This window comes from Sinocyclocheilus anshuiensis, unplaced genomic scaffold, assembly GCF_001515605.1.
Source record: "Sinocyclocheilus anshuiensis isolate Anshui unplaced genomic scaffold, SAMN03320099.WGS_v1.1 scaffold912, whole genome shotgun sequence".
Taxonomy (NCBI): Eukaryota; Metazoa; Chordata; class Actinopteri; order Cypriniformes; family Cyprinidae; genus Sinocyclocheilus; species Sinocyclocheilus anshuiensis.
The window spans coordinates 783,285-797,989 of record NW_015549618.1 but is presented as its reverse complement, the minus strand read 5'-3'; the positions used below and the strand labels follow the sequence as shown (position 1 = coordinate 797,989).

The 14,705-nt window shown below is 35.7% G+C and overlaps 2 protein-coding genes across 2 annotated transcripts in view; both read left to right on the top strand.

The window, feature by feature from the left end:
- The first annotated feature begins 2,322 nt into the window (after nt 1-2,322).
- LOC107659298 (beta-1,3-galactosyltransferase 2-like) lies at nt 2,323-4,087 on the top strand. The gene is made up of 2 exons (XM_016448186.1): nt 2,323-2,348; nt 2,995-4,087. Exons 1-2 carry the CDS (start codon nt 2,323-2,325, stop codon nt 4,085-4,087), a joined length of 1,119 nt encoding a protein of 372 aa, XP_016303672.1.
- Nucleotides 4,088-10,875: 6,788 nt separating this feature from the next.
- The window catches only part of LOC107659337 (beta-1,3-galactosyltransferase 2-like), a 23,638-nt gene continuing 19,808 nt past the window's right edge, over nt 10,876-14,705 (top strand). The window contains exon 1 of the mRNA XM_016448250.1: nt 10,876-10,894. The gene's annotated coding sequence lies outside the window, so the exon portion shown is untranslated. The remainder of the gene's footprint in view (nt 10,895-14,705) is intronic.

Below are 14,705 nucleotides of genomic sequence, written 5' to 3'. Positions count from 1 at the left end.
CCTCCAGGAATTGAGTTTGAGACCAATGCCTTAGGTCAGGGCTGTCCAAACTCGGTCCTGGAGGGCCAGTGTCCTGCAGAGTTTAGCTCCAACTTGCCTCAACACACCTGCCTGGAAGTTTCTATGCCTAGTAAGAGCTTGATTAGCTGGTTCAGGTGTGTTTGATTAGGGTTGGAGCTAAACTCTGCAGGACACCGGCCCTCCAGGACCGAGCTTGGACAGCCCTGCCTTAGGTTATACTTTTTTACCACTAAAAATAATAAAATTAGATTTTTTTATATTTAAAGATAATTTGTTTAAATAAAACCCATTAGCAGAAGCAATTAGACCATCATTTGCATTCTTAATCAGTGATTTGAAATTTGAGTGAGAGAGAACTAAGGTTGCATCATCAGCAAACATTACTTACTGGAGTAAGAATATCTGAAACATTCGACAAGTCATTTAGGAAATAGTAATGGTCCAGGTATGGACCCCTGAGGAACCCCACAGAGTACTTGCTTTGCCAGAATAGCAACCCTTAAAACAAACAAACTTGTCTTCTATTAAAAATGTAATTCTTCAACCATTTAAATGTAGAATCATGAAAACTGTATTTATATGACTTTTCCAATCAAATATAATGATTAACTGTAACGTCTCACATCCACAAACAGATGCTGAACTTACTTCAAATCTCTAATTAAATTATCCATCTTTATAGACATAATCGGTGTTTTACCACCAACTTGCAGTTCTCTGCTAGTGTCTGCATTGACATTTTACTCTTGGGTGATATTTCTATTGAGTTTTGCATTCTGACGTCACAGTTTTCACAAATTTGCATTTTTGTAGATTACAGAGACAATAATGGTATTGTTTTCAAAAATGTGCACTTTGAAACCCTTTTTTAAAAGTTTACATTTTCATGCCCCCAAAATGTAGTTGTCATGTAAGTGATCAGCCAAAATGCATAAATTTTTTTTTAGTTTTTTTTTTAGATGAAAACAGTGTTGTGTAAACACCCTTAGTTTTCCCTCTTTCTGTAGGTGCATACCACACTCTTCACGTTTGATAATTTGTCCGTTTCTCATAGTCCCACCCACAATGTTATCTTTACGACTTAAGGACATACAGTAAATACTTAAGATTTGTGTGAAGTATGAACTGGTTATACCAGTTGAAACAAAGTCTCAGCGATGAATCCGAACTGTCTACCAGTGAAATCAGACCACCAATGCATTACCTAGATGTACAGCAGTACATTTGTTACAATATTTATCAATCTTTGTTAATGTTAGTTAATAAAAAATACAACTTCTTTGTTAGTTTGTGTTAGCTCAAGTAGCCTACTTATGTTAACAAATACAACTTTTAATAATTTATTAGTAAATGTTGAAAATTAATGCTTTAGAAATATTGTGTACACTTAAAAATAAAGGTTCCAAAAGAGGGTATGGTTTGTAGCAATACCATAGAAGAACCCAAAGAACGCCACAGTGATCAGAATGACCACTTCTTTCTTACTGTGAATAACATTTTAATAACCTAAATAATCTTTTTTTTTTTAAATCACAATAAAGAACCTTTTGAGTAATGGAAAGGCTCCATGGGTGTTCAAGGTTTTTTATGGAACCATCAATGCCAATAAAGAACCTTTATTTTTAAGAGTATAGAAGCATTGTGCATTGTTAGTTCATGTTAACTAAAACTGTTGACTAATTTTAACAAATGGAAGCTTATTGTTAACTGTTAACCAGACTAATATTGTAGGAGGACATGTAAAGGGAACTACAGACATTTTTTTTCAGCGTTATAAAAAATCCAACCAGTATTTCATATAATGTTTATACAGTCATAATACTATAGAAAATAGGAAGAGCATTTTATCATTCACATATGGCCTCACACATGGCCTGGAGTACACACACACACACACACACCTCTGTTCTCTGTGAGGGACAAACTCTGAAGTGATGTTAACAAAAAGTAGCAGAGCAGCATATTTTGTACCACCAGAATAAACATCTCAGAAAGTTAATGTGCCAGATTTTTTTTTTATCTTGAATCAGAACTTCTGGCTTTGGTGAGGTATGTAGTTTCATTTAATTCACCCAAGTGGTTTCAGAGAAAGCAGTTTAATATTAGGTAACAGTTTATCTCAAAATGTAAAAAGTAATAATAAATAAAGAAATTTTAAAAGTAATTTGTGGAAAGTTCCTCTTATAATTGTATTGGAAAATGTTTAAGCCCCACCCCCAGTTCATGAGAAGGAATGAACAACTCGGCTACTCCAGGAAAAAATTACATGCATCTCTCAGTGATTCCTTTATATAAGCAGTCATGGCGATCGGAATCATGTGGAAGAGGTATGTTCACCCCTGTTTTTAGTTGCTCTTTAAATTGTGCTTACATTTAAATTTGATGATTTTGATGACATCGTTAGCTTTATTTTTATTTCATGTTAGTTTTGGTCATTTTCGTATTTTAACTTGCGTTATATGGCAAAAATAGTTAACTCTGTAAAAAGACGTGTCCCAAATTCAGGTTTCTTTGCTTTAAAAATGTATGTCGACCTGTACAATACTATTTCATAAAAAAAAAAAAGTTTAAGACAGGGAAAACCAGCACGGACACTTTTAGTACTGTAGATAAAGAACGGCTTATGTGAATGATTTGCATCATAACATATTTGAATGTCAAATACACACAAAAACTGCACTTGCAAATGATCAGCGGTGGGGTTTCAGACGCTTTTGATGCCATCTACGAAAAATGTTTCTTTTATCAGAATTTGTAGTGGTGTTATTGTTACTCATCCACTTAAGTTTACATTTTAGAGACTTAAGATATTCACTTTTACATTTAAACCTTGCCGGACAAACAGATAAAACATTAAAAGTGTAGTACTATTCGAAAGATTCATATTTTCAGAAATAAGGACTAAATGTGTCAAAAACAAATCTGAATGAGATTATACAGACATTTAACCTTTTGTTTCTCTTTCTTTTTCAGGTGTTGTTTGGCTCAGGATAAAGATTTAACATGTCACATTAAAACAGGATTCGTTCTGCTGGTCATATTGACATTATCATCGTTTGTCATCTCTTGTATCTACGTTTTCTCATTTAATCCAGTCAAACATTCTCACACCTGGTTTAACCTTGTAAATCAAACTCAGTCCTATAATGTGGTGACTGAGGGCTTGTCTGGCAAAAAATTTGTCTGGAATTTTTTAACTATTCCACAAATCATTCAAACAACTACCACACTAAAAAATCACATTTTGGTGCATCATCATGTGGCTCATCCACGCAACTATCATTTCATTCTGGATGAACCTGATAAATGCAAGCAGGATCCGTTCCTGGTCTTGATGGTCCCTGTGGCCCCCCATGAGGTAGAGGCTCGTAATGCCATCCGCAGCACATGGGGGAATGAGAGCTCAGTGCAGGGAAAAGCAGTGCTGACTCTGTTCTTGGTGGGTTTGACTGGAGGAGCCGAAGCTCAACAGCAGCTGGAGGAAGAGAGTCGACAACACAGAGATTTACTGCAGAGCAACTTTGTGGACTCCTACTTCAATCTGACCATAAAGACCATGGTGATCATGGACTGGTTGGCCACTCGTTGCCCTCAAGTGAGTTTTAGTATGAAGGTTGATTCTCACATGTACATAAACCTGGAGAACCTGATGACCCTCCTGTTGGCACCCAACACACCCAGACAGAACTACATCACAGGGTATTTGATGTGGAACCAAAATGTCATTAGAAACAAAAAATCTAAGTATTACGTCTCAGTGGAGCTGTACCCTGAACCAAAATACCCCACGTATGTTTTGGGAGTAGGATATGTGTTCTCCAATGATCTTCCCAAAAAAATAGTTGAGGCTTCCAAGGACATTAAGCCATTTAACATAGAGGACGCATATGTGGGCACTTGTCTGAAACGGTTGGGCATAAAACCCTCACGTTCTCCAGATCCTTCTAAGTTTCGAACTTATATGAAGGATTCTAAAGGTCACGACCTTTCCAAGGTCATTACAACAATCGCAAGGTCACCGAAGCAGATAATAGAGTTCTGGCAAAGTGTGAAGAGACACAAATGAACAGATAAAACAGCATGCGAGGAACAGGAATGAGCAAAATAAAGACACAGCACATCTTCTGAGCAAATGGCTATGATACACTTTCCTTGAAGAGGAAATATATACAGCGGGTAAAATAAGTATTGAACACGTCACCATTTTTCTCAGTAAATATGTTTCTAAACGTGCTGTTGACATGAAATTTTCACCAGATGTCGATAACAACCCAAGTAATCCATACATACAAACAAAACAAAACAAATATTTTTCAGAAATTTCAGAAATGAAGTTATGTGTAATAAAATGGAATGACGCAGGGGAAAAGTATTGAACTACTGAAATGTATTTAATACTTTGTCCAAAAACTTTTAGCTTCATACACTGTAGATAATTGTGACCCTGCCTGTGGAAACCCAGCTAAAGTTTTTTTTTAAACAGTGGATGAGTAATTCACTCATTGATCTGCTTAATAAAAGCCTCCTTTGAGATCGTCTTGACAGACATGTTTATTGTGTATTATTTTCAATGTGTTTATTGCTAAGTTTAGTGTGGCAAAATAGAAGCGCAGCCGTAATTCGCGTGCAGTGTATCTGGTCGCCATGACAACCTCACACGCTTCCTGCTGCTCTATGTACTTGGGATCATTGTCTTGCTGAAATGTCCACCCTTGTTTCATCTTCATCATCCTGGTACTGTAGGTGTTGGGACCAGTGTTAATTTTGTCGACGAAAAATATTTGTTAACGAACATTTTGTCTGTGACTAAGACGACACGTTGACGCATAAATATAAATGTAAATAAAACAGGTTCTGAATGAATTATGTTACTGATACCTAATGGTCAAAAGCAATAGCAAAAGTAATAGGTCAATATGATTAAATTGCAGACAAAAAGATGGAAATACAATTTTTAAATACATGAATTATGTTTCCATCTTTGATGCCACAGTTTTGGAAGTGCCTGTTTCTGTTCTAAAGAAGGGTGTGTCCCAATACTTTTGTCCATATAAGTCACAGGTGTTTGGTGATGAGTTTTTGCCACAAGGTCTGCATTTAAAGTCACACCAGAGGTGTTCAGCTGGGACTATGTACTCAGAGTGTGAATTTGTAGATTTTCTATAGCAAAACTAAAATGTGTTTAAAAGTGCGACTGACCAAATCGTCCAGCTCGGTTTGCCCCCCTCGAACTCGAAGACATCTCTAATTTGACAGTTTACCATCTGATCTCATAATAATAATATTTTTATGATAATTTTGCTGGAAATGCAGAAATAAGCCGTAATTTTGTTTTATTTGTAACTGGTAGATACATTTATAATTTCTATTACATTACTACTACTACTGTTACTACTAATAAAACAGATCTCTGGGGGGCCCAGCGGCGCCCCTGCCTAAACCTACCCACCCTTAACCTAAACTTACCCTTAAAACAATGCAAATATATTTTTGGTAGCACAATCTGATAGCATGTTTCGTCAGTACAAAGTCATTAAAAATATATAGGGGCCTTGCTAGGGTTGAAAGAGATAAGGGAAATATAATTATTCTCCCACAATTCTGAAAAATAAAAAAGAAAAAGCTAAACAAAATAACATGTTAGAGGTTCTGATAAAATGCTAATTTCTGCAGTCTATTTATAAAACATAATAAATATACAACGAATTGTTAAAATGTATGTTGAACGAATGATTCAATAACTTGCTCATACTATTCTGAATGAAAGCGTTTTTTGAACAAATCTCTTTTTAAGTCACCTGCTGGTGTTCGGTTGTAATGGGTACAACCTTTATTTGAATCGTAAAGTCACTTGCAAATAAATGTGATTTAGGCTTCTCTATTTTGATCGCTATGCTACTGTAGACAACAGTGTTTATAGGCCTATTCAAACTATAAACTTTTATCCTAGTTCTTCGGTAATTATTAGCTTGTTTGTAGCACAGAAATAACGACACAAAAGACTGTGTAAAGATGTTTCACATAACTGCCCTTTCTCAGCGGCAGTGCGAATGCAAATTTGAATGTTACATTGTGATCGTACTCAAGCTGTCATTTAGGAATAAGATTGTGTGGGCGATTGAATCGCGTTCGCGATCTGGCTATTGAAGATAGGCTATCCAAATCATAAAACGAGGGCTTCAAAGATGCGTTTAGTGAAGGAAACCTGTAATCTACCGCAGCCAGCAGCGCAGACTGCTTTTCATCACGGACAGATGGATTTCTAGCACTTGGAGAATAAATTAAAATGTATAAAACATATTTGATTTGTGAGGTGAATGGTCCCTAAGCCCCCTCTCGCAACGCCACTGTTGCTATGCATCGTCTCGTGTCGTATATTTGAATAAGTAAACAGATTAAAGAGTGAAACTGCGAAAGGGGAGGGAGACTACCGTTTTACAGCATTTCAGAAACATACACATGCAGGGACGTGCACAGACATTCTGAGGGGCAGGGGCTCAAGTGCCAAAAAGGGTCTCTTCCACCTTCAATAGTATGAGGCGCCGGACTGTACAAAAGTGAAGCGCACGCAGAGAGAGAAAGCGAAACTGCGCGCGAAAGAGGAGATGGTCCTCACTGCAGAACCGATCCAGGGGGCGAGGTTGGATCCAGATCCAACTCCTCCCACCTTACATATACCTAAACCTACCACCTCCACCCTCTAGATGTGGATCCAACCCCGCCCCTGGATCTTTGTTCTGCAGTGAGGGTCTACTGTGGGAAAGAGAGCGACAGTGCGCGAGAGAGACCGAAAATGCTCGCGAAAGAGAGCGACACTGCGCGAGAGATTTTATGCACCTCATTTATGGCGTTATTTTCATTAAGATAACTCGGTTCACTATTGTGACTGTAAATGTGACGTGATGTCTGACGCAACCATAATAATAATAATAATAATAAGAAGAAGAATCTTTAAAACCCAGCAGTATAGCAGTTCTTAAATTGGCTCTGTTCATGGCACATAGCCTACATATTTTCGGTGAAATCTCAGGCCGCTTAAAAGCTTCCGGTCTATATTCAGCTATAGATTGAGTGCATAACTAAGTCAGTGAATGATTAATATCAAATTATATGTATACATTTTATTGTTATAATATAACACATTAACTATACCACAGTAATATGTGACCCTGGACCACAAAACCAGTCATAAAGCTCAATTTTTTGAAATTGAGATTTATACATCATCTGAAAGCTGAATAAATAAGCTTTCCATTGATGTATGGTTTGTTAGGATAGAACAATATTCGGCTGAGATACAACTATTTGAAAATCTGGAATCTGAGGGTGCAAAAAAAATCAAAATATTGAGAAAATCGCCTTTAAAGTTGTCCAAATGAAGTTCTTAGCAAAGCATATTACTGATCAACAATTAAGTTTTGACATATTTACAGTAGGAAATTTACAAAATATCTTCATGGAACATGATCTTTACCTAATATCCTAATGATTTTTGGCATAAAAGAAAAATCTATAATTTTGACCCATACGATGTATTGTTGGCTATTGCTAGAAATATACCCGAGACTTAAGACTGGTTTTGTGCTCCAGGGTCACATATAATGCAAAACTTATTTAAAGAATAGTTCCATAAAGTTGTGACCAGAGCAAGGACAGCTACAATGAGGAGTGAAGCTGGAGAAACAAGCAATGCGGTGGTAAATATTGATATTGTGTTGTTTGTGACAGAAAAAGAAAATAAATGTTATTTATATTTATCTTTCTCTCTTGATGCACGGGTTACATGCATTATATGTATCATAATTATGATTATGACATCCCGTGGTAACTAGGATTTACACAAGCTTCAGTCTGGATCCAGAGCACCTGAGAAGAGATGATGCCAACCCCTCAGAGGACCTCAGATGATGCCAACCCTGAAACAACATACAGAACTACCACATTTTGCTATAAGTTTGATTGCATCATATAATAATTGCTGTTAATAGTGTTCATCGTCTGTTTGATTACGTCTTTAATTGATTTTTACCATACATTTCTGCCATATAAACTGATGTGTCACCACTGATAAGCTACCACTAAATATTGTAGAAACTTAATTTGCTGTAAAGTTGCTTTGCAACGATTTGTATTGTGAAAAGCGCTATACAAATAAACTTGAATTAAATTTAATTGAATTAAATATAAATATATGTACAGTGGTGGCCAAAATTATTAGAACACTAGTATTTTCACCAGGTAAAATGGTTTTAAGTCAGTTATTTCTATCTTTTACTGTAGTGTGTCAGTAGGAAATATCAATTTACATTTCCAAACATTTCTTTTGCCATTAATTGTAATAATCCAGAGAGATTTTTGTCTGACACCAGCCAGTGCTCCACACAGAGATCTGATCTCAACATCATCCAGTCTGTCTGGAATCACATGAAGAAACAGAACAAACTAAAACAGACTAAATCCAGAAGAACTGTGGCAACATCTCCAAGATGCTTCAAGAAACCTACCTGCAAAGCTACAGTACTGTTCAAAGTTTTAGGCTCTTGTGTAAAAATGCGGTAAAATGAGGATGCTGTCAAACATAACGTCGTAAATAGATTTTCTTTATCAATTAACTTATATTAACTAAATTAAATCAACATTTGGTGTGACTACACTTTGCATTTATAACAGCTTTTGCCCTCGGTGCACTTGCGCATAGTTTTTCAGGTATAGCTTTGCAGTTAGGGTTCTCAAAGCATCTTGGAGACGTTACCACAGTTCTTCTGTCTCAGTTTGTTCTGTTTCTTCATGGGACATCCCATGCACACCTCATATGAAAATAATTTGCTGCAGCATTTTAGAGCTATATGACATATTACGCTTTAAAAGGCTATAAAGGTGAGAGTGAGACCCCTGAGCAAGGCTCCGAACCCCCCAACTGCTCCCCGGGCGCCGCAGCAATGTGGCTGCCCACACTCTGAAAAATGCTGGGTTAAATATAACCCAGCACTGGGTTAAAAAGGGACAAACCCAGCTATTAGGTTGTTTTGACCCAGCGGTTGGGTTGTTTTGAACCCAACCGCTTTTTTACTCTATGTTGTTGATGTAATGGAACGAGCTTCTACACCAGACTATTCCTCCAACTGAGCCTGGAATCAGCGATTTCTAAATATTTCAGTGATCTGTTACTTAAAAATGCTTATCAGTTGTTACAATATTTTATACAGAGAGATTTTTTCAATACTTTTGAGCTGCTGTTGCAGAAGTAGAAGCTTTAAACTATATTTACGGTTCGGAACATTAGGTCTTCATTTCTGACATGCTGTGTTTACAGTTTTCTTCAACTGCTTACACACATTTTCTAAACTTTACCTCTTTTTTTCAAAACTTAACACACAAATCCAAGAATTGCACACACAAAATGCAAAATGCCTCACATCTCTTGCAAAATGACACACTGCATTCAAAAGATCACAAACACATCTCAAAAGCAAACAGCTGTCTTACATTGCAAACACTTTTGCCATAATAATATATTTTTGGATATGTCATATGCACACAGTAATTCAAAACCTAAAGCTCTTCTTTCATGAGCTCCTATGGACATTTCTGTACAAGAGCGAAAGTAATTGTCAGATAAATTTTTAAAAATTCACAGTGTAAACAAAAGCAAGATTGAAACCAAACTTTTTTTTTTCTTTACTGTAAGCATTTGTGGTTGTGAATATAGATAGTACTAGAGAAAAGAAAAGAAATACAACAATGTGTAGTTGGACAGAATCCAAACAATTTTGAAAAAAGATGATTATAGAAGAGAAAAGAAATACAACAATGTGTAGTTGGATAGAATCCAAACATAATTTTGAAAAAAGATGGAATTGTGTGTGTGTGATGGTTGGGTGCATCTAGGCTCAATCCCTCCTCCGGGCTGGGTCCGGCCACAATACTTCATCCACGTCACATGCTATGTTCTCTCTTGCCAGACACCGTGGAAAGAACCTCCTTGTATGGCGTATCCAACCTTGGATGGAGGCGGCATCAATGTCTCCACATGCCTCCTCCATTGCCTGGAGAAGTGTCATGTTGACATAGGGATGACGATCATACACTTTCCAGCGCCATGTGGAGAAATTCCTCTATAGGGTTTAGAAATGGTGAATATGGAGGCAGGTAGACAACAGAAAATGGGGACGAGTAACAAACCAGTTTTGGACCTGATGGGCGTGATGAAAGCTGACATTATCCCAGATGAGGACAAATCTTGCCTGGTCTTCATTCTGCAGACCTTGAACAAGCATGAGTGTGCAGTGACCTCACATTGGGAGCATAGTATGAGCGCACAGTGAGTGTGCAGTGACCTCACATTGGGAGCATAGTATGAGCACACAGTGAGTGTGCTGTGTGGTTAAACTTTTAGCTCACTGTGACACACACATTGTGACCACACCATGAGAATCGTGTGAGCTCATGGTGACATCATTGTGAGATCAAATTGTTGACTGGGTAGGCAGCTCATAGAAAGGCACTTATCTTGGCGTTGTGCAATATCATGCAATAAAGTAGCAGGTTCCTCAGAAAACGGTGGCTACTGCAATGATTAGGCATATTCTAATATTTAATATAATCTTTTAGTTTACTGTCAGCTTCCAAAAGATATTCAAGATATATTTATACAGAGGCCAAGTAGAGCTTCCTCCTCTTGTGGGTCTTTTTCTTCCTTTTCTCAGTACTCAGTTTCTTTTCATACTTTAGCCCCACCCCTGGTTAAATGATTAAAAGAAGTAACAAAGAAACTCAGGTAATGTAGGGCAAAACAACTGAGTTCATCTGTCATTGGTTCGTTTAGATAAGAAGTCAAACACGCAGTAATGGCAATCGAATGCATACGGACGAGGTACGTTCACTCCTGCTTTTTTTATATGAGGTTTAAACTGTGATTTTAATACGAAGACTCATTCAGTAGGGGATGTGTTTTCGTATGCTGTTTTTAGGCAACAGTTTATTTTATAGTGTTAGACTGTCGATATCTTACTGACCGAAAATGTTAGATCAAGTCATCATGTCAGAAATGTTAAATCCAGTCCCTTTCAGATTGCATTTTACTTGGTACACAAAACTGGGTAACACCAAGTATTGTTTGATACCCAAAATGGCATTAACAATCTTTTATCAGCCTTCACAACATTATCCTGTGACGTTAAAAACCTTGCAATAAGGACAGTCGCCTTATCTGGTAATGGTGAAGACGGAAGCAAGAGCAAGGAAAGGAAATAGATAAAATAATTAGTAGCATAATAAAAAGAAACGAATAATTATATGGTTAAATGCTAAATGATTAAAAAATGTATAAAACAAAGATGTATATGATACATTTTTTTAAGATGTTGCGTGTTATGCAGTTCCTCTTTTCCTATGAATAATAGTTTAGCAATTAAGCAATAACAGTTAAGATATATTACCTAATAGAAATCAGTCACTCAGAGTCCACACAAAATCAGTACATGTTCAAGTGTCCTGTCACTGTATTCAAGGGTGTAAAAAGTAATCAAAAATTATACTCAAGTGAAAGTACAAGTATCTGGCCAAAAACATACTTGAGTAAAAGCAAAAAAGTGCAACTTTAAATTGTACACAAGTATTTAAAGGGGTCATGCGACGTTGCTAAAAAGAACATTCTTTGGATTTGAGACTTTAGTCTTTGCAACTTTACAGATCTTCTCTATGCACCAAGAGCTTGTAACACTCCAAAGAGAAAGGAAAAATTGAAATCGCATCATATGACCCCTTTAAAAAAATCATATTGAACCATCTTCTCAGTGCAGAGTGAAATTGCTTAAAAATAAACCGCATAAAATGTTTTGTCAGAAAGACATACAAAGCTTTGATTAAAGGAAGAAAAAACGCAATGGCACAGATCAAACACATCTATCTACTGCAACAATTAAAATGCAGTATTGGCACACACACACAAAAAATCCATTTACACCTTAATGCCATCCCATATGTATATGACTTCTTTCTTCAGATAAACACGAACTAAGAGTTAAAAAAAATATCCATCTTTCTGCATATAATGCAAGTGTACAGCATGTATAAAGAAGCTGCTTCAAAAACAAAACAAAGAGAAGATGACTGTAACCCATATAACCCCTTTTGATGTCTTCTTAAGCTGAACAATAGGTGTGTGAAAGAAACAAATACTACAAATACTACTTTTTGAAACTTTACCATTGTGTTTACTTTGTGCTTTTTGAAGCGGTCAGAATTTTTATATCTGGGATGGCATGAGGGTGAGTAAATGATGAGAGAACTTTAATTTTTGAGTGGAGTATCACTTTAATGAGCCAAATGTGATGTAGGGGCCAGAAATATATTCCAGACAGAATATAAGAACTTGTGTTGAATAAATAATGAGTGAATTAAAACATACAATGTTGACTTTTTGAAAAAGCCACATTTTTTGTGTTTTCTACTCAGCGCTCCTGTCTGTAACAATTTTTCTTTTAATTGTTTATTTGGGGCATTGTTTTTTCTCAGCAGATATTGATATATAATTATTTATGACTAATTAGATTAATAAGCAAATCATGTACTTATTTAGACTAAATAATAATTCATTGACAGTCCTAATTGTTACTCACACAATACAACTTCCCAACTCTCAGGTAAGAATATCACTAAACTTTATGTACAATTAATTTATCACGTTCATCAAAACAGACAAAAATAATGAATAAACTTAGCTACCTTAATATGCTTCCTCACATTTGATGGCAAAGAAATTTTGAAGCCAGCAATTTACCTGATGAAAGTTATAACCGAAGCTGAAAGGGATGTGCTTGATGCATGACAATGAGCCTAATTAGCATGCATGTTTGAGCTTCCATGTACCATATTTAATGTGTGTAAGATAAAATAAAAATGCAAAAATGGAACAAGTACTTTTTCAAGTTGAAATAAAGTCGTAAGGAGTAAAAAGGGCTGTTTTTCCATTTCCATTTCCATTAAGTAATGTAGCAGACACTTTTATCCAAAGTGACTTACAAATGAGGACAATGGAAGCAATCAATATCAACAAAAGAGCAATGATACGCAAGTGCTATGACAAGTCTCGGTTAGCCTAATGCAGTACACATAGCAAGGTTTTTCGCTGTCGTTGTTTTTGGTTTTTTATATAATAAACAAAAAGAAAACAAGTAGATAGAAGAAATAGAGTGCAAGTGTTAGAGGGTCAAGTGTTTTTTTTTTTATAAAAAAGAAAACAAATAGATGCAATAGAATTAGAACAGAGAGTGCTAGAGTTAGAGGGTCAAATAAAGATGGAAGAGATGTTAAATTTTTATTTGTGCCATACCCCTTCTGCAGCCCTGAGCTTAGAATGATGTTCGCGGAGAACATCAGACAGCCAAGGGGCAGAAGGGGTGGTATGGGCTGAATGGCCAGAAAGACAAGGGACAGACAGTGTCTAAACAAGACGTACTGTAAAAGTGGAGCAGAAGGTATCAGTAGCACTGTTAGCATCAGAGATGACAACATTTTAGGGGAAGGAAGTGAAGATAAAACCATAGTAGACAGCCGAGAGTGTGAGAGTGAGCGTAGGTTACATCGAAAGATGAGCTGTGGAGGGGTATGTGGTGTGAGGGGAACCATGAGGTTAAGAGTGAGGAGGAAGTGATCCGAGGTGTGCAGTGGAGTAACTAGCACATGATCAGTGGAGCAGTGTCGTGTGTCAATAAGGTCCAGTTGGTTACATTTTTCCTTCAGAAATGTAATCTATCAGTTTAATTCTTTTCCAAATTCCATTTTTTCCATTTAAATATTTCTTAAATTTTGTCAGTGTTTTCAGTTGTAATATTAATTTAATATCTGGTTTAATATTAATTAATTTAATATTAATTAATATGAAGTAATTGAAAATGAAATCAAGAAACCTATACATTTTAACAGCAATTTATTAAAGGTTTAACAAAAATTACATTTTTGTAATGTTTTATTTTTTTCTCAAATTTAGTTTTATTTTTACCAAATTTGTAAAGTAAATCTGTTTTCCATTAATTTTCTGGAATCCATTTGAATGGTTTCATAAAATTTAAATAAACAAAAGCATATCTAATTAATTGATTTTATAAACAAAATAGTATTTTATTTATTTATTTCAGAAATACTGTGTATTTGCATTTTTTTCTGGTAAATAAATTCTGTTAAAAAATGTTATGCTAAATATTCTTTAAAGAATAATGTTTTAATAATAATGTTATTAGTAGTAGTACTAGCACTACATTGAACGCCTCATGAAATCAAAATTTACACTATCTACTTTGATAGCACACTGACCTACTTTTGATTTATTCATCCAAAATTTTGCAAATTCCGTGACATTCCAAATTATAGAGTAAATTCCATTTTTATGACTAGATTCCATGATCCTGTCCATATTTTCCACATAAAGTAGCAATATAAAGATATTACTACTATTATTTATAAATATACCTTTATATATTTTATATATAAAGGTATAAAATGTACCCTTTAGGAGTAAATAACATACAAATGTGTACATCTTGAAAAGGTACCGCCCCAGTGATTTTGTACCATTTTTTCTGAGTGCATGGACATATTTAATATTTCTAAGTGATCTCTCCAATTTATTCATTCACAAACTTCACTTAATTTGTTTATTGTCTTTTTAACATGTATTTCACTCT

Excerpts from the sequence above, each read along its gene's own strand:
- LOC107659298 (XM_016448186.1), top strand. The coding sequence starts at position 2,323 with ATGGCGATCGGAATCATGTGGAAGAG. Across the intron at positions 2,349-2,994 it reads ATCGGAATCATGTGGAAGAG|GTGTTGTTTGGCTCAGGATA; the intron begins GTATGTTCACCC and ends TTTCTTTTTCAG.